At 41.1% G+C, this 20,986-nt stretch overlaps 1 protein-coding gene across 1 annotated transcript; it reads right to left on the bottom strand.

Moving 5' to 3' along the window:
• Nucleotides 1-1,025: 1,025 nt before the first annotated feature.
• Nucleotides 1,026-15,977, bottom strand: LOC124138280 (glutathione gamma-glutamylcysteinyltransferase 2-like). The gene is made up of 3 exons (XM_046504865.2): nt 15,658-15,977; nt 3,544-4,203; nt 1,026-1,742 (listed from the first exon to the last, which is right to left on the bottom strand). The coding sequence occupies exons 1-3, from the start codon at nt 15,842-15,844 to the stop codon at nt 1,033-1,035; spliced, it is 1,557 nt and encodes a 518-aa protein (XP_046360821.2). The 5' UTR covers nt 15,845-15,977; the 3' UTR covers nt 1,026-1,032.
• Between the last annotated feature and the right edge of the window lie 5,009 nt (nt 15,978-20,986).

Here is a 20,986-nt window from a genome sequence, read left to right on the forward strand (position 1 = left end):
AACGTGGGGCTGAGCACATTCATATTAAATTTGAGCAAAATAAGCCTCAGTTCCCTACTATGCGGCCCGGGATGTGCCTTCTATTGACGGGGGAGTAGGTAGCAGGGCGTGGAGTCATCCCACAGATGACATCCTTACCTTGTCAGCTTGCTGACGGGGTTAACCTCTTTGGTCATGTGGACAAGGCGTCCGACCTGTCATCAGAAGGTCCGTGGTTCAAATCCCATCACAGGACTCAGAAATTTGAGGGCCGCTACATTGGCGCCCAGCGTGGGGCTGAGCACGTTCATATTAAATTTGAGCAAAATAAGCCTCAGTACCCTACTATGCGGCCCGTGACGTGCCTTCTGTTGATAAGGGAGTAGGTAGCAGGGCGTGGAGTCATCCCACATCCTATCCTTACCTTGTCAGCTTGCTGACGGGGTTAACCTCTTTGGTCATGTGGACAAGGGGTCTGACCTGTCATCAGAAGGTCCGTGGTTCAAATCCCATCACAGGACTCAGAAATTTGAGGGCCGCTACATTGGCGCCCAGCGTGGGGCTGAGCACGTTCATATTAAATTTGAGCAAAATAAGCCTCAGTACCCTACTATGCGGCCCGTGACGTGCCTTCTGTTGATAAGGGAGTAGGTAGCAGGGCGTGGAGTCATCCCACATCCCATCCTTACCTTGTCAGCTTGCTGATGGGGTTAACCTCTTTGGTCATGTGGACAAGGGGTCTGACCTGTCGTCAGAAGGTCCGTGGTTCGAATCTCATCACAGGACTCTAAAATTTTTTGGCCGCTACACTAGGTATGCAAATCTTTTTTAGTAATGTCATTTTTTACAGGTCTGCATAAAAAAAAATTATTTCATAATTTATTCTGTTTTAATTTTTAAAATTTTTAATTTTAAATTAAAATAATTAAAACAGAATAAATTATTAATTTTTTTTATGCAGAACTGTGAAAAATGACATTACCAAATTTTTAATTTTTTTTATGAAATGTAAACTAATTAAAATAAACTGTTCCCTCAGATTGGAAAAGGCTTTCAAAGTTTTATTTTCTTGCAACAAGGCTCAGGACCTTTGGGATTGTTTTGATAAAATTCCATAAGAACATGCAACTGATCCTTCAATGACTTCACCTCCATACTTAAAACATCCACAGAAATCCTCTGCAGCTCATCTTCAACCATTTGGTCATAGAGGGCTGCTAGAGTTGTCTCCCCTGAAACCCCTGTCCTGTACGGCCAAGTGAGGATGAAGAAAGTGATAAAGTGTTCACATTTTAGCTTGTTAAAAGGCTGGCATTTCCCATTACAACTAGGCCATGCCGGTTCAAACAAGTTCTCCATTACTTCCATTTTGTCTTCTGGAAGAGATTTGCAAATATTCGTCACTTTTTCAAATATGACAGTTTCTTGGAGAGCTTTGATCAAATGTTGTATGAAACATTCATGTTTTTCAGCCACATCTTGTGGGCAGGTGATGTCCAGCTGGGTGGTCATTATTGTCACATGGCCGCTAATTTCAGCCAAAACTTGAATCATGTCCCGAGCAGCTCTGTCGGCAAGGGCGTCTACGGACAATGTTTCCTCTAGTGTTCTGTCTGTTTGAGTCTTCAATTTCATCATAAACTCTGGGACTGCTGGATTGAACAGAACCCGCGCGGTTACACTCATGTTGCTTGACAGGCGGAACAACAAAAGGGGATGGCTTTCTTTCTTGCGTGACATCACCATCAAGCCTCGGGGCTTCCCTGAAAGATGCAACATTGTGGTAAGTAACTACCGTAATCGATGTAATAAGCGCCCAGGGCGCTCTCAAACTTAAAATAGGGGGCTCTTATTAGAATATTATTTTGGTGAAAAAAAAACAGAGTTGAAAGATGAATTTTGTGGTTTATGCTGACAGCCTGAAATGTTTTTATATGACAGATATATTTTTCCAGAACTTATTTGCCCATAATTAAGGATGCATGTAACACACAAGTGTGTATTATACATGAATAAATAAGTGTTTTGTTCACTGATCAATCAGAAGCGGTTCGAATTGGGATTGTTCACTAGCCAATATATTAGCAAATAACGCTGTGGGCGTTCAACTTGGAATCCCCATGGGGTTTGCTTTGAGCAATATCATAGAATACCACTGATGGGTTTCACACATTAGCTGTTCAAATCAGAGGTGGTTGCTGTGATTTGATACCTCTGATTGACATATGGGGTCCGCTTTGAGCACTATTACAGCAATACCGCACAGGGGCATATCAGATGGGCCTCACACATTGGCTGTTTAAATCAGAGGTGGTTATTGTGATTTGATACCTCTGATTGACATATGGAAATCCACTTTGAGCTCTATTACAGCAATACAGCACAGGGGCATATCAGATGGGCCTCACACATTGGCTGTTTAAATCAGAGGTGGTTATTGTGATTTGATACCTGTGACTGACCGTGGCATACCAGATGGGCTTCACACATTGTAGAATGAAACTTGTAATGAAAAAATTGCACACATAGATGGAGTTGCAGTTATTGAAGTACGGAGTTGCGTTTGAGAGAGAGGGAGCAATATTTAGCTATATCATGACGACCTGTAAATATTCGAACCAGTGACTGGAAGCATGAACAACAATCCATGTAAGATGAAACAGAATCAGCCATGGCGAACAGGGTAGGATATGCCACTATGTCCCCGGCACCCAGCACGAAAGAGGCGACTGAATTGGACAACCCGGATTAGAAGTGATCACAGCCATCAGCAAACCATGCTTGTCGTAAGAAGTGACGAACAGGAATGGGTGGCCAGATTCGGTGACTTGGTTGGTGCATGTCATCATATCCATAGTGTAGATGGATGCTCATGTCAGTCACTGGATTGTCTGGTCCAGACCAATCTCATTAAATCAGACCTTAGTTCTCGCTACCGCTAAACAAAGAACTGAGGACATCCCATTACGGGTCATGTCAGACCAACCTTGTGCAAACTTTGACCAACCAATGGAATGACCAATCAGAAGGCAGCTTTCTCGTGCTTTACGGCACTAATTTCAAATTGGCGATTATGCTTTAAAACATATTTTGACAAATTCGCGATTACAAATTTGAAACCTGAACAAAAAAACATTCTGGAATGGATAATAGATTGTCTAGATTGTAAGCATTCAGTCGTTAAAGCCATAACTAACGTTCGGAATACCCTGTGTCACCCAATCACATTCCAACTGTCACTTTCATAATCTGGTAAGCGATGCTCTGATTGATCGGATGAAAGGTCGTTCTGACGTGACCCCTAATGGGATGTCTTCAGATCTTTGTTTAGCTGTAGCGAGGACTAAGATCTGATTTTAATGGGATTGGGTCCAGACTTGATTATTTACAGACCACTGTCAATATTGTAGTGTGCAGTGTTAAACAACAAACCAACAGAATCAGCCTATCTTGACCTGGAATCCCAACAGGCTACCTGTGTTCAAATTAAGTGAATGTGCTAAATGGTAGTTAGGATCCCAACATCCCTGTACATCTGTGGAGGATACTACACAAAATAGTCACCTGTGTCCTGATCGATCTCTTTCATTGCTTTATAGATGAGGTCCAGGGGCACCCAGTGTGGTGGGTACTTGAACCGGGCGGTGTCCAGGATCAACACCAGGTCCTTCCCAGGGTGATAGCCTCCAACTGGAGAGAAGTGGCCTTCCCCAGACTGGTCAAGGGTACGGCGAGAATATGACAGTACAACGAATGCATCATCCCTCTTCGTGTAGTTTCTGATCAGTTCTCGGAACTCCTCAACAGACATCACACCCTCTTCCATCCTCGTTGGTTCAACGTCGAGAGAATTACATCTGGCCCCACAGACAAATTGGTCAAAATTGATGCCTTGCTGTTGCACGACTTCTAAGGGCACACAGCAGTCGAGCATGTTCTCATGATACCATCGCCATACCCCTTTCCAAATGCGACCGGGGTCAATGTCAAGGGCATTCAGGACCATCACCATAGTGGACAGTCCACAAAACGCAGGCTCATCCTGAGTCCGAAACTGTGCAGCAAGCTTGAAGTAACATTCCATATTCCCTTCCAAAATGGCCGCCTTGAAGAACTTCTTGCCATCCTCGGAGGAGAAAGAGATGCAGGACTGCGGGAGGACTTTGCGGTAGAAGTGCTTCATTGGCGGCAGCGCCCTGTTCCCATCAGGTGGAGCCATTGGGTCTGTAAGGAGAAAAGAAGAAACACGTCACAGAAGGGCAATGCTTTTCAACTGAGTTCTGGATATTTTTCAAGGTCACAAATGGACGTCCAGAACGCAAAAGTAGAGAATGGACACAGAAAAAGGAAATGCTGTGTCCCGAGGAGTGAGTGAATATGGTTTTACGCCGCTTTTAGCAATATTCCAGCAATATCACGGCGAGGGACACCAGAAATGGGCTTCACACATTGTACCCATGTCGGGAATCGAACCCGGGTCTTCGGCGTGACGAGCGAACGCTTTAACCACTAGGCTACTGTGTCCCGAGGAATGCACAACAATATTCATTGTACCAACAGTGCATCAAGAGCAGTTTAGGGCGTCTGTCATTTCACACTTCAATCATTATCACTGTCCACACGATCACAGATTCATTCCAGGCTCTAAAGTAATGATCTAAATGTACAGTACACGACACCATTTCATTACTTTACAGAACCCTCATCTTGCCTGCAAGGACCCTTTAAATTTATTGTTGTGGACCCCCACTTTAAGCAAAAGGCACCAGTTCATCTGTGCAAAGTTTAATTAAGAATATTGAATGGACTTGAATTATGCCACAGAAAAAAAAGTGATGGACAGCACCCATTCCTAATCCCTCTCCCACTTCTTCAAATGAGACTCAAGTTAAACTATAGATCTCATATACCTTCAAAGGAGACTCAAGTTAAACAAAAGGTCTCATATACCTTCATAGGAGACACAAGTTAAACTATAGGTCTCACATACCTTCAAATGAGACTCAAGTTAAACTATAGGTCTCATAAACCTTCAAAGGAGACTCAAGTTAAACTAAAGGTCTCATATACCTTCCAAGTAGACACAAGTTAAACTATAGGTCTCATAAACCTTCAAATGAGACTCAAGTTAAACTATAGGTCTCATATACCTTCAAAGGGGACACAAGTTAAACTATAGGTCTCATATACCTTCAAAGGGGACACAAGTTAAACTATAGGTCTCATATACCTTCAAAGGGGACACAAGTTAAACTATAGGTCTCATATACTTCAAAGGGGACACAAGTTAAACTATAGGTCTCATATACCTTCAAAGGAGACACAAGTTAAACTATAGGTCTCATATACCTTCAAAGGGGACATAAGTTAAACTATAGGTCTCATGTACCTTCAAAGGAGACACAAGTTAAACTATATGTCTCATATACCTTCAAAGGAGACACAAGTTAAACTATAGGTCTCATATACCTTCAAAGGGGACACAAGTTAAACTATAGGTCTCATATACCTTCAAAGGAGACACAAGTTAAACTATAGGTCTCATATACCTTCAAAGGGGACACAAGTTAAACTATAGGTCTCATATACCTTCAAAGGGGACACAAGTTAAACTATAGGTCTCATATACCTTCAAAGGAGACACAGGTTAAACTATAGGTCTCATATACCTTCAAAGGAGACTCAAGTTAAACTATAGGTCTCATATACCTTCAAAGGAGACTCAAGTTAAACTATAGGTCTCATATACCTTCAAAGGAGACACATGTTAAACTATAGGTCTCATATACCTTCAAAGGAGACACAAGTTAAACTATAGGTCTCATATACCTTCAAAGTAGACACAAGTTAAACTATAGGTCTCATATACCTTCAAAGTAGACACAAGTTAAACTATAGGTCTCATATACCTTCAAAGGGGACACAAGTTAAACTATAGGTCTCATATACCTTCAAAGGGGACACAAGTTAAACTATAGGTCTCATATACCTTCAAAGGAGACACAGGTTAAACTATAGGTCTCATATACCTTCAAAGGAGACACAAGTTAAACTATAGGTCTCATATACCTTCAAAGGAGACTCAAGTTAAACTATAGGTCTCATATACCTTCAAAGGAGACACATGTTAAACTATAGGTCTCATATACCTTCAAAGGAGACACAAGTTAAACTATAGGTCTCATATACCTTCAAAGTAGACACAAGTTAAACTATAGGTCTCATATACCTTCAAAGTAGACACAAGTTAAACTATAGGTCTCATATACCTTCAAAGTAGACACAAGTTAAACTATAGGTCTCATATACCTTCAAAGGAGACACAAGTTAAACTATAGGTCTCATATACCTTCAAAGTAGACACAAGTTAAACTATAGGTCTCATATACCTTCAAAGAGACATAGAACCAAAAAAACTTGCTCCTTGATAACCGTCTACAGCAAACTGTGTCTAAATCTTTTGTCTACTGTCATAGGGACTGATTTAGGACAACCATTGTCCATTACCCGGTATGTCCCAAAGAACATTTAATTCCAAAGGCTAATTATGACAGAGTCTGTTTCTTTTGTGTTTTTCGTTTGTTGTTTAACCCTCACTTAGCAATACTCCAGCTATAGGACAGCGGTCTGTAAATAATCAAGTCTGGACTAGACAATCCAGTGATTGACATCAAGAACATCGATCCATTGGGATACGGTGACATGCACCAACTAAGCCAGTGAACCTGACCATCCGATCCCGTTAGTCGCCTCTTACGGCAAGCATGGGTTGCTAACTGGTCGTGACAACGTAACCTACTCATGTTATTATGGAACCTACTCGTGTTTCTCTCTCTCATGTATGCAGCTGTTGTTACTGTTAATCCTGCTATATATATTCTGTACCATCACCTTGGCCTATACCGCCTCGTTGCAATTACAGTAAAAAAAAGAATTTATCTATAAATTGTGTCTACTTTGTAGATAGTTGATCCCATATCACACAATGAATTATGAATGAAGCATATGTTGCAGCATGTTTTCTGATAGCATTGATAATGCATGATAAAATCTCATTAGCATGATAGCACACCATTTAATATTACATTTACCTGAAACATACTTACAAATTTGATGTGGTGTCCACAAATTCTCGCAACATGCTTATGTACTAATAGCTTATTTCCCAGATATACACTTGTCGCTGCTTATAGATTAACCTGTTTAGTAACCGTGAGACAATGTATGTGTTTTAAACATATTTATTTCACAGAATGTGTGACACTGGATTGGTAAATTAGTAAGGACTTATGTGAATACCACTACAGTTGTCATACTTTGTCATCAGTTATAATGTACACTCAAGCAGAGCTCGAGATAAGCTTTTAGTACCATTTGGGTATTTTACCTAAGGGTTTGATTATGATTGGGTATCCACAAGTTTTAGAGGGTATTCAAATCCCCCCCCCCCCCCGATCTTTTTCTTTACATTTGGGTTTTTAACTTAAAACCTGTTTCGTAGCAATCCCTGTAAATCATTTAAAACTATGTGAAAAGTAGTATACCTGTCTGCGTAAACTTGGATTTGATTTGTCTGCATATTTCAGTATATTTTATGCATATTTTATGCAAATATGCAGCTTATTTTGAGCTCTGCATTCCAGGGTAAGTAATAAAGTATTATTTTTGCATAAAACACAGTTGTCGACTCTGAATGTGCTGTAAAATGCTGTAAGCAAAAATCAGCAACATGAGAAATTAAACGATAGTTAGCATTTAGACAAAGTTTGGAAACCTGCCAGAGGCTGATATGAAATTATGAACAGATGTTAGAATTTCTCAATTAATTTTTGCTGTAGCATTTGCATTTCCATAAAGATAGAGTTGAGATCATAATCAATGTATATCAAATGAAACCACAAATAGATGTGACAAACACATCGAAATTCAGCGGCTTCTCTCCACCTGCTCAGAGGCTGATATTTGGTTCCAAGTCTGCACCAAATGATAGTTAAAAAAACCCATTTAAAATTAAAACTTTCTAAGAATTTACGAAAATAAGATCATTTGCAATAATCAAATTTCGAACAACTTCACAACTTTGCCAAGGGCCCTTAGTTTGGAATCCTAAATAAATCCCTGAAAGTGTTAAACTTGTGAATAATCTTCATAAAATCACAGTATGAATAACAAAATTAAGATTTTGGTTTTCAGAAACTGAAAAAAATATGATCAGTCTCAATGTAAAAGAGAGGCTGGGGCTAACTTTCAAAACTAAAATTGCTTATTATTTAGCACCGGTGAAAAGACATTCAACAAGTTCAATGATGGATGAAACTTCTTCTTCTAGTTGGCACACTTTAATTCCAAGGGGCACATCTCAACATCTCTGCGTGCCCCGTGGCACCCTTGACAAAAGATAAGCCACAATAAAGGCTCTTCAGCTTGCCTGAATTATGAAAAAATATTGTTTAAAGCAGGATCACTCAAAAGTCAAAGATAGAAGTTTGGAAAATGCCAAAAAACATGGAATATGTCATAACAAATAAGACATGTTTTTGCAATATTTTTATGATACTTGCAGATATGCCTGAGTAATGAGCAATACATATTCAATGGCATTTTTAAAGTCGGATCAGAATTCTGTGAGCAATTTTTAAAAACACCACAGTTGAGATTATTAAAATGATGTTTCATACCCATTGTCCACATACCAGTAGGGTCTTTGACATTTCAGAGATGTCAAAATGTAAAAGGTAACGACTGTAGATTTATATCTTAACTAGCGGTAAGCGCCATACAGCTACAGCTGGGGTTACCTCCCTTGCACAGCATGGCCAACCACCGAGAGCCATGCTCTTGTATGAAAACGCATGGACCCAAGTAAAGAAGGTTTATGAGAAGTTCACTCTTCTTGTTGATTCACTTTAAAGTTGACACAGCAACTAACATGGTGTCAGAAGCGGGATGGCTGATGCATTTAACAAACCTGCACCATTATCCTTCGAAGGAGACATCTCAGACAACTGGCGGCAATTTGAACTCAGGTTTTCCATATTCATGAAAGCGGCGCACGCTGACAAGAACGACAAAGCTCGTTCATATGTGTTTCTGAACATTGCCGGCAGACAAGCAGTAGAGAAAGAAAAGACATTTGAAGGTGAATCTGAGAATCATATAAATGCCTGAAATGAAAATTTGGAGAATTTTGTTTGCCACAGACAAACACGACAATCGAAAGATTCAAGTTCAACACAGGTGAAAGGTGAAAGTTTTCAAACATTTTACACAGACTTACGCACCAAAGCAAATACGTGTAATTATGGAGTTCTAAAAAATGAAATGTTGAGAGATAGAATCGTATGTGGAAAAGTATCAGATCATTTGAGAAAATTGTTATTGAAGGAGACAGACCTGACATTAACTAAAGCTGTGACCTTGTGTAATGTCAACGAACTATCAGAAAAAGGGGTACAAGAAATTACACAGAAACTAACAAAAGTTGACTTTGTGAGTCAAAAGAAACCAAGTTTTAAATCACACCCGATTCAAGGAAATACTAATATGAGAGACTGCAGACGCTGTGGGTGGAAACACTCACAAGGACGGTGCCAGGCCTTTGGAAAAAGGTGTCACAGATGCCACAATTTCAACCACTTCCAGTCAGTTTGTCAGTCCAGTCCCTCTTGCCAGGAGACATACAGTCACAGTGCCAGTGGAAATTTGACATGGAAATCAAGTCCAAGAGGCAGGGGTAGATTTCATGCATGAGCCAGGCCACCAAAGTATCAAGGATTGCGAACCATCCATGATCTACAGCCAGTTGGTAATTGTGAAACTCAAGACGACTGGTATGAACAAGATGAAAATAAGTGCTTGTTTATTGACACTAGAGAGATAGATGGTATAGACAACATGCCATCAGAAGCACATACAACAATTACAAAGCAGCATGCACCGGTGCTAAATGCAATGTGATGCCTCTCTCTTTGTTCAAACAGATGAGAGACAAAGAACTGATTTCCAGATCAGGATCAGTCAAACTTGTAGCTTACAGTGGTGACACCATGATGACTTTGGGCACATGCAAAATGAATATTGGCTTCAAGAGCAAACTACACAAACTAGTATTCCACATTACTGACAGCCCAGTGAAACCCATCCTTGGCATACAAGACAGCATTGCCTTGGGAATGGTGAAACTTGACATCCATGATGTGAAAGATGAAACAAGAATGACCAAACAGGACATTATTGACAAATACCCCAAATTGTTTGATGGTAAACTTGGAAACTTGCCTGTGTCGTATAATGCGTAACTTGATCCTGATGTATCTCCGGTAGTCAGACCTCCACGTAGAGTTCCTATACCCATGAGAGAAAAGATAAGAGCAGAATTAAACAAAATGATTGGAGAAGGAGTGATAGCTCCAATCAACGAACCAACTGATTGGGTGTCAGCAATGGTAGTGGCAAAGAAAAAGGGTTCGGACAGTGTGCGGATATGTATTGACCCCAAAGATCTCAACCGTGCATTGATGAGACAACATTATCCAATGAAAACGATTGAGGCAATAATGTCGAGAATGCCATCAGCAAAGATATTCACCAAAATGGACGCTTCAAAAGGGTTCTGGCAGATACCTTTGACATATGAGACTTGACTGCTTACCACCTTTAACACGCCATTCGGTAGATATCGTTACTTGCGCATGCCGTTTGGTATCACCTCAGCAAGTGAGGTATTCCAGAAGAACATGGACATGCTTTTCAGTGGTCTGCCATGTGAGAGTATCATGGACGATATCATAATATGGGGTGAAAACGAAGACGAGCATGACAAGAATGCAGTGAAAGTGCTGGACAGAGCTGGGTAAATACGTCTGAAACTCAACAAGGACAAATTTCACTTCAAAGTGAAAGAGGTCAATTATGTTGGACATTTGTTAACTGATCAAGGAGTCAAACCAGACCCTGCAAAGATCACGGCAATCTTTGAAATGCGGACTCCAGATGACGTTCCATCACTCAGACGATTTCTAGCATGTCTAGGTATGGTCACGTACCTTGCCAAGTTTATTCCTCATCTCAGTGAGAAAGTGGCACCCTTGAGAGACCTGCTACAGAGCGACATTCAGTGGCACTGGAATCAAACTCACCAACAAGCTCTGGATGGTATCAAGAGAGACATTTGTGAGCCCAACACACTACAGTACTATGATGTTTAGAAACCCGTCACACTAATATGTGATGCCTCGAAGAATGGACTGGGTGCGGCTGTACTCCAAAGCGGTCGTTCCATTGCTCATGCCTCACAGGCTATGACGAAAACACAAGTAAACTACGCCCAGATCGAAAAAGAACTCCTGGCAATTGTGTTTGCTTGTGAGAAGTTCCATGATTATATATCCTTGGAAAAGAAGTCACAGTAGAGACTGATCACCAGCCTTTGATCAGCATATACAAGAAAGTTCTCTTTGCTGCACCGGCACGGTTGCAAAGAATGCTTTTATGTTTGCAACAGTACATCCTGAAGTTAGTCTATAAAAAGGGTGAAGAACTTCATGTTGCGGACACATTGTCAAGAGCCTTCTTGAAGGATGATTCAAATGTACCGGACTATGAGGAATTTGAGGTAATGACAGTTTTACCCATGACAGATGCCAGAAGTGAGCAACTCAAGGCTGAAACTGGTCTTGATCCGGAACTTGCATTAATATGCCAATATGTCAAACATGGCTGGCCACAGTACAAATGAGATGTACACTCAGAGGCATGGAAATATTTCTCATTCAGAGATGAAATCACAGAATGCGACAACATTCTCTTTAAAGGAGACAAAGTCATTGTCCCTACATCACTGCGGCATGACTACATGAAACATATTCATCAAGGACACCTCAATGCAGAGCGGTGTAAAGGAAGAGCAAGAGATGTCTGTCCTGTATTGGTGTAACATGAACTCTGACATTGAACAGTGGGTAGCTGAATGTGCAGTGTGCAACAGCTGCAAATCTCAACAGCAGAAGGAGCCTCTCAAATGTCATGAGATTCCTACCAGGCCCTGGCAAATACTTGCATCAGATCTATTCACTTGGAACTCAACCGAATAACTTGATGTCATAGAGTAACAGTTTAAAACAATAAGCCACTCCCCACGATTTCCACTTAAGCATAATAACTGCTCCCTCAGCAGGGATTTCTGGGAACCTCGGTCTGTCTGCTTCCGCCATGATTGTATGTCGAAACACTCAAGAAGAGTAAATGTGCATCTTGACTATCCCTCTAATACCGGGTTGTCTTGTTGATGATAGGACTGTATGTAGTCTGGGGTTACCACATATATTGGCGACGAGGTCAATTTAGCTAGTTTGTCGTGCCGGCAAGCTGTAACAACGATCTTGATCAGACCACGTGCGTTCCCTCGGTATTCAAAACAACATGGCTACCTTTGGCAAAATAGATGAATATGATTCTCAGACTGATGACTGGAATGAATATGTCGAGAGACTTGGACATTTTTTCGCAGCAAACGAAATTACAGATCAGGGTAGGAAACGTGCTATTCTATTGAGTGTGATTGGTGCGAAGTCATACAAGTTACTACGGAACTTGTCTACGCCACAGAAACCTGGCGATCATTCTTATGATGCGTTAGTACAGCTGATGAAGTCACATTTACACCCGAAACCCACTATTATGATGGAAAGGAGGAGGTACAATATGCGTGATAGACAGCCTAATGAAAATGTATTGACATATGTGGCTGAGTTATGTCGTTTGGCATCGACATGTGAATATACTGATTAAGAGACTCAGTTAAGGGATCGTCTAGTGTGTGGTATCAACAATGAAGCAATGCAAAAAAGACTGTTAACTGAGAAAACATTGGACTTTGCTAAGGCTTACTCCTTGTGTTTAGGAATGGAAATGGCTGCGAAGGAAGTGCATGATAATAAGGGGGGAGATCAGGTGCCAAAGCCAGTGCACAAGATTAGAGAGGATTACAGGAGAAATAATGCAGACAGGAAGTGTGATCACTGTGGGGGCTCAAATCATGTCAACAGTCAGTGCTATTACAAAAACACTGTGTGTAACAACTGTAATAAGGTTGGTCATATCCAGCGAGCTTGTCGCTCTCGCAGCGCCAAGAATGATAGATCTTCAGGTCGTGGTCACAGCAGTGGTCGTGGTCGCGACAGGGGCTGTGGTCATGGTCGTGGTAACTAGGGCCGTTACGATTCACTCGCGTATTCGGTGAATCAAACCGTATCCATTCATGAATTGAATTCGTTATTTGTGGCCACTAGAATCGAATATTTATGAATATGCAATCATGTGCATTTGCATACCCTGTACCTAAAACATCCATAAGAACATATGATATGCATAGATTTCTTTAAAGACAACACTCTTATAATATTTAATTTGACAGGAATTTGGTCACTGGTCATTGTAGCATTTGAGCAGATACTAAGACTAAGTACCTGGACAAGTGCAGTATATAAATGTACAATATAGATAATTAACAAACCATGTCAAATAATTTATGTTGTTAATGTTTCACTGAATATAACAAATAATACATAAACTGCTGACTTATTATTGTGTTCGTGAATTAATATTCGTATTTATTACCCTATATTCATGATACGAATCGTAGTCGCCTCATAGGTTATTCGTTGCAGCCCTAGTGGTAACCATAACAATGACAACTGATCTTCCACTAATCACGCTAATCGTATTGACGATGTATCTCAGGATACATGTTGTGCAAGGAGAAAGGATGTAGATTTATATCTTAACTAGCGGTAAGGGCCATACAGCTACAGCTAGGGTTACCTCCCTTGCACAGCACATGGCCAACCACCAGAAACCGTGCTCTTGTATGAAAACACATGGTCCCAAGTAAAGAAGGCTTATTAGAAGTTCACTCTTCTTGTTGATTCACTTTAAAGTTGACACAGCAACTTACAACAACTGAAGGATAACTGACGACATGCCGCAACCAATGTTATTTTCAAAGTGAGGCCCAGGGAGATACCATGCCATTGTTTAACATGGAAACCATACTCAGACATAGCTAAACTGACTCTGAACCGAACAGTCCTTGTTTTGTCCCTTTAACGCAGAGTGATAGGCAGGGAAACATCAAGTACCATCTCATAGTGACTTTTGGCATGATCCAGAGGATCGAAGCAAAGACCTGCTGTTCTCTGGGCAGACACTCTATCCACTAGACCATGGAGGTGGTTGCCACAACAAAGCTCACTTGACTTTCACTGAGGCGAGCTGAAAGGGACATTTTCTGTCCCTGTATAGGCACATTATCTGTCCCTGTATGTTTTAGCTCTACCTAATCAGGAATCCACAAAGGGATCAGTAACATTTACATATATGTGAGTGTCCATGAGGACTTGAACCTGCATACTTCTACTGGTCAATTCTGTAGTAAGGTGAGGTGAAATGGGGTTTAACGTCGCGTCCAAGATTATTGCACTTTTATAGCGACGTGCATGTACGTGTGTGTATTTGTGTGGCTGCTTGTACTAGTCCGGACTGATGCCGCTTTATAGTGCTAGCTTACTGAGATACCATGCCGCAGTTTAACATGAATACCCTACTCAGACACAGTATACTGGCTCCGAGCCGACCAGTCCTTGTTTTAGCCCCTTAATGCCGAGCGCCAGACAGGGTAACAACAAGTACCATCTTTTAACGTCTTTTGGTATGATGCGGCTGGGGATCGAACCCTGGACCTTCCGCTCTCCGGGCGGATGCTCTACCAATAGACCACGGAGGCGGTCTAATTCTGTAGTAAACACAGTTAAAAATAAATATACTGTAAATCTTGAAATTAATGCAAGCATGAAGTAAATGTGAAAAAATTGCAAGTGGTCTTTGCTCGCATTGATTAAACATCGCATTTATATCTCAAAACGATTATCAACGATAAGATGGCCTCACTTTACATTTTGGATAGCAGAAATACCAACATCACTGTTTATTGAGCAGCACTTGTAACAAGTATATGACAATGTCATTCAAACACTAGCATTTGGACATTCTGTGAATTGTCACTGCTGGGGTCAAGAGTCCTACTCACGCGTGTCTAACTATGCATCAATTAGCCTTGGTGAGTGAGGTGTGAGATCGGTTTTACGCCTCTTTTAGCAATATTCCAGCAATATCACGGCAGGGGACACCAGAAATGGGCTTCACACATTGTACCCATGTCGGGAATCCAACCTGAGTCTTCGGTGTGACGAGCTAACGCTTTAACCACTGGGCTACCCGACTGCCGTCAATTAGCTTTGGAGTTTTCCCACTTTTATCAACTGATATATTTGATATCAAAAGACACTTGGGTGAGATTATCTATATACACGCCATGGGCGGATAGAGCTTTTTTGAAAAGGGGGTGTGCACAATTAAGATCTATTTATAGTCTTTGGTGGTAATTTATACAGAAATAAAGATTTTTTTCGAAATAAAAAGGGGGGGTGCGCACCCCCGCACCCCTCCCTCTGTATCCGCCAATGCACGCTATCATCGAGTTCCTCTGGAATTACAATGTACAGGTAAGTCCCGTCGTAGTTCTACGATTGTTTTGTGAACCGCGGGGCCCATGCTGGGACCGATAATGAAATAGTCACTTTACGAGGCCCGACTTACCATTGTGTAGATAACCCGACTTACCCATTTTGAAGACAGAGGGTGATTCTAGAGGGCGGTTAGCTAAGGATACCCGATTCAACAAGCTCCTTGCTTGAGTGTAGGAGCGAAGCTGTCGTATCGTCGTACCGGTAGTGTTAATCTCCCAACATGACAACGTCAGTGACTTCTTGGTCAATATATGATGAGGTAAAAGCCCAATATACCTCATTAAAGTGGAGAATAAATTACTATGATACAACAAAACACCACAGTCCACATAAACCGTGATATACCACACTGCAACAACGCTGTCACTCGCGGTCAACTTATGACCGAATTTATAGTGGGATTCTATCAAGGAACTTGTGGCAGCGATATTGCGAGCCCTATATTTCTGGCGCTGTGGGGAACAAGCTCCTCGCATAAAGGGAGGTCACCCACGTGCAGCATAAAAATGTAGCAGAACGGTTTGTGTTGTTAACGCCGCAAATAAATCAGCAATATTCCAGCCATATGACGGCGGCCACTCAATTGGGAAACGATGACATGCACCAACCAAGCTAGCGAGCCTGACTACCCGATCCCGTTATATTTTGGTTTCCAAAATCCAACAGTCTCTTACAAGAGGTGACCTTATAAACAGTGGGGGTGAGTGAGTTCAAATTTAACGTCGCATCGGCATTATCTCAGCCATATAGCGACCCTTATAAACAGACTAGATCTAAGGTTATAGTTGTCGGGTCGATTTTCAGTCAGAATATATTTCTCTTGCTCGAACATTTGATAGTGTCTTATATTATTGTTTAATGTTTGTTGTTTAACGTCGCACTCAGCAATATTCCAGCGATAGTACAGTCTGAATCCGACAATCCAGTGATTCACATCATGAGCGTCGGTCTACACAATAGGGATACGATATACGATGACTTGCATCAACCAAGTCACTAAGCCTGACCACCTGATTCCGTTAGTCGCCTCTGACGACAAGCATAGTCGTCTTTTACGGCAAGCATGGGTTGCTGAAGACCTATTCTACCCCGGATCTTCAAGAGTATTATTGTATAATGTCCCGTCCCTTGTTTGCAGATTCTATATTTCTGTAGTTTTGAAATCTCTATGTCTTCGGGCCCTCAAAAATGCGTTACATATTTGTATATATACGATGACTTGCATCAACCAAGTCACTAAGCCTTGACCACCTGATTCCGTTAGTCGCCTCTTACGACAAGCATAGTCGTCCTTTTACGGGAAATCCCCAGTAAACTTCGAAAGGAGTCTGGTGTTTGAACACCTATTGGAATTAAAAGGAATGCATAGGACATACTTTATGATCAAGTATTTACTGAGGTATCAACTTTTGAATTCGTTCTTGGAAATGTCTGCAAATCCGATAATATAGCATTCATGACAATGATACTCGTGCAAGACAATACACAATGATCATGTTTCAAAGGTGTAGCTTGCTATGAAATAAACACCTAAAGTTAGTACATATCCGGTCATAACATGTGTAACGGATTAACATTAATATACCTATAATAATATATGATCCATAATTATCCGTCAGGATACTAGCATCTTAGACTATCAGCATTGTACATCTATACGCATGCGCGGCGTGAGTCCCAGTACAGACGTCTCTTAGTATCTCAGTAAACAGTGATTAACCAAACCCAGCGTTCGTTATGCAGTTCTCAGCTGATACGACAACCTGAGAATATTACATGATGTATTTGCATTTGTTTCAATGGCGTATAAAACTCCGGCTTTTAATCCTGTGATAATAACTACAGCTTTCTGTGAGCGGTAGCTCTATTGGAATGATATGAACAAGTGTTTTGAAGTTGTAAGCTTCTTTTCAACCGCGTAACTAAGGACTTTAATGGGATATTTAAGTAAGACATATATCAACCTAAAACAGTCAAATATCACACAATTTCACTTGTCTCCATCTTGGATGACAAGGCGTAACTATTTCAGCGGCGTGCAATAGTTGGATAAACATTCTGCGGTAGCGTTGCGGAATTGATCAGGAACCTTCCCTCGCTATCCATGTTATTCAGGTCCGTGCTATGGTTCTCTTTTGGGTAGCCAAGTGCCGCGCATGAATGTATTAACGACATTCCCAGGTACATGGGCCTTTTCGTCTCCAGGGCCCACTTGCACAAAGCGATCTTAGTGCTAATATGATCGTAACTCCCATACTTTAACATAGGCTTACAATAGTCATAGCACTAAGATCGCTTTGTGCGAGTGGGCCCTGGGCCGGTTCCACAAAGCGACCGTAGCGCTATGGTGATCGGAACTCCCATTATTTAACATGGACTTACGACAGTCGTATCCTAGGCTAAATGCAAGAGTGCTCATCTTTTAGGATCTTACAAAAGCAGTAAAGGTGTTATCCAGTAATTAGTATAGCACATCCCACCCTCCAGAAATTCCTCTCGGTATGTGAGTGAGTGAGTAAATGTTGCTTTAAGCCGCATCAGCAATATTCCAGCTATTCGCGGCTATCCTCTCGGTATGGAACTAGCCACAGAATGTATCAGGTGACTATAAACTAGGGTACTAAGTATCCTCATTCACTAGGTAGTTTAGCTAATAAAATATAGGACAGAAAATATTTTTAATATCTTGAGACATAACTAATAAAATAACAAATGACATTTTAGTTCATATGTCAACATTTTTGTTTGCGTAATTGCATTTGATATCTATAGTTTTTAATCTCCTGGTCTCCTTTGGTGTGTATATACTACTTTGTTTTGGTAAAACAATGCACATATTAATCTTTCACCGTGCTTATAATTACAAACAAAATGGAGGGTGACAGGCACTGGTGCTCTATCTGATTATCATGCATCTCCACATTTTGCAAAGGAGTATGTATATATGTATTAACAAGAACGACAGGAATACTGAGGATACCGATCTCGGCGATGTTTATAGATAGGTCTGCTACAGATAGGTATACAAGTGTATGTTAGACAGTATGCGTACTATATTTCATGAATTCAGAGTAGATATGCAAACAATATGTTTCAGCTGTCACGGTAAAATTTGCTAAGCCACGTAAATGCCAAAATCGCAATTTACAAGTAAATTATAATATTAAGACATAAGAGAAGGATCGAATATGGGGATAAGCTTTTCTGTGCAATACCATCACGCCAGTCAATTCACGGACACTAGCACAGTACCCTAAATTCGTTATTGTAACATATCGGTGTTGCCGGAGAAGCAATGTTAGAGTGTATATAGTTCAATTTTCTTACATTTTCAATTTACATAGACGTCTGAAAGATTGGTTAGCTGTTGTGATACTTATCGTGGAATATACATTTACAAACAATTATATAGTGATACAACGAGGATTAACCCCTGTGTTCGATTGTTACACATCTACACACGAGTGATTAATCTGTCTCGATTGGAACGTGGCTTTGGGGATGGTAAATATCCTTCATTGTTAATCTTTTTTTCCCCCATAACAATACGCCATAAAAAGTCGAGCTCGTAGTTGAAGATTTCCCGTGTTTAGTGACCACTCGGGATTCACCTCAGCCTCGTTTTCGAATATGCTCAGTAAGACAACTTAAGAGCTTAGAACCATAAGGGCCAACGTCATGTGGAGTCTGTTTTGAAAAATAATATACACATCGTCATAAATATCGCACCACCCACTTTTTTTTGGAACTCCAACCTCATAAAAATGGTGCTTAGAAAAGCACATTAAACTGTTTATATGGCCTCATGTGAGCGTTCAGTCAGAAAATTGACAACACAGGCCGAATTTGAGCACTAATTGAGGGTTTAATTGTAGCAAACTAAAGGTCACTAAAATCACCTTGAAATAAGGTGAAATAAATATGGCCGCCGGAGTCGTTACAACAGACACACAACACAGTTCACATTTCATTAATGTCGAACACACTAGTGAGGTCCACAATGACTGGCTAACTCAGTATCGGGTGTAACTGCCTCGCACTTGGATAACATGTTCTACACGCCGTCTCATGCTGGTCACCAGACGTCTGAATCTCTGTTGGGGGATCTGCTGCCACTCATCATGTAATGCACGGGTCAATTCCTGAAGGTTCTGAAGTGGAGGATTCCTTGCTCGCCAAAATGTCCCACAAATGCTCAATAGGATTAATGTCCGGACTTTTGGCAGGCCAGGTTAGTGTCTCAATGGCGTTGAGTTGAAGATGCTGAAAAACAGCTCTAGCACGATGTGGTCTGGCATTATCGTCCATGAAGAAATGAGGCACAGCAGCATCGCCCAGGATCAAGTTCTGGTACCTCTGTCCATTCAGTGTTCCGGGAACTGTGATGAGGTCAGGTTTACAATCGTAGGAACAACACCCCCACACCATGACGGATCCACCCCCTAATGGAACATCAGCTTGAATGTTCCTCTGAAATCTGCTTTCATCGGACCAGTGGATCCTTCTCCATGTCCTCAGTTTCCAGGGAGCACGTGCTTGGCACCAGGCTAAACGGGCATGGCGGTGCTGATTTGTGAAGAGTGGACGTCTGATTGGTCGTCTTGCTCTCAATCCTGCAGAATTTAGGCGTCGTCTGATGGTGCTGATGGACACTCTGTTGTATGGATGTCATCCATGTCGCAGCTGTGTACAAGTAGACTTTGGGCTTCGTCTGGCTTGGCGTACGAGAGCACGATCTTCCCTGTCATTGGTTTTTCTTGGACATCCAGACCTCGGTGCATCCTTCACTTCACCGGAAGCAGTATGCTTACGTATTAGCCTGCTGATGACAGTGTGATTAATGCTGTTGTGCTCCAATAGCACGACATAACACGCCAGTCTGGTGCATACCATTAATTTGCCATCTTTGGTTCAGAGGCACTGGACGCTTGGACATTTCACTGGTTGGTCAAAATAAAGCTTAATTTATGCCTAAAACCAAATTTTAGCTATGTCTGCCAACATAACATACGCCAAAAGAGGCTATGTGCATACTGCATTTTTAGCAAACCGACCCCCGGTACAAGCATGCTCAACGCATGCATGCACGTGCAGCTCGGAACAGGGTGTGTTTGTGATATTATGTTCACAGATGGTGTAGTATATGAAATATGTACTTGTAGTTTAAAAAACCGAAAATTATATTTTCTACTTTTACTTTAAAATGTGTGATGCTATAAGTATGACGAGGTGTATATTATGCATGTCAATAAACTTTTCTTACCGATAATTTCCTAGACATTAACGCATTCTGACAGCAGAGATATAAATGTTGTTATAAAAAAAACATTCAAAAAAGGAAATAAACTTATGTCTTTAATTTGTGTAAGGGCTGAAAGGGCCAATGTCTGTATTTTGGCCCTTTTTTACCCTGAGGCAGTTGC

Source organism: Haliotis rufescens, unplaced genomic scaffold (genome assembly GCF_023055435.1).
Source record: "Haliotis rufescens isolate VD_foot unplaced genomic scaffold, xgHalRufe1.0.p SCAF_5, whole genome shotgun sequence".
In the NCBI taxonomy this organism is placed as follows: Eukaryota; Metazoa; Mollusca; class Gastropoda; order Lepetellida; family Haliotidae; genus Haliotis; species Haliotis rufescens.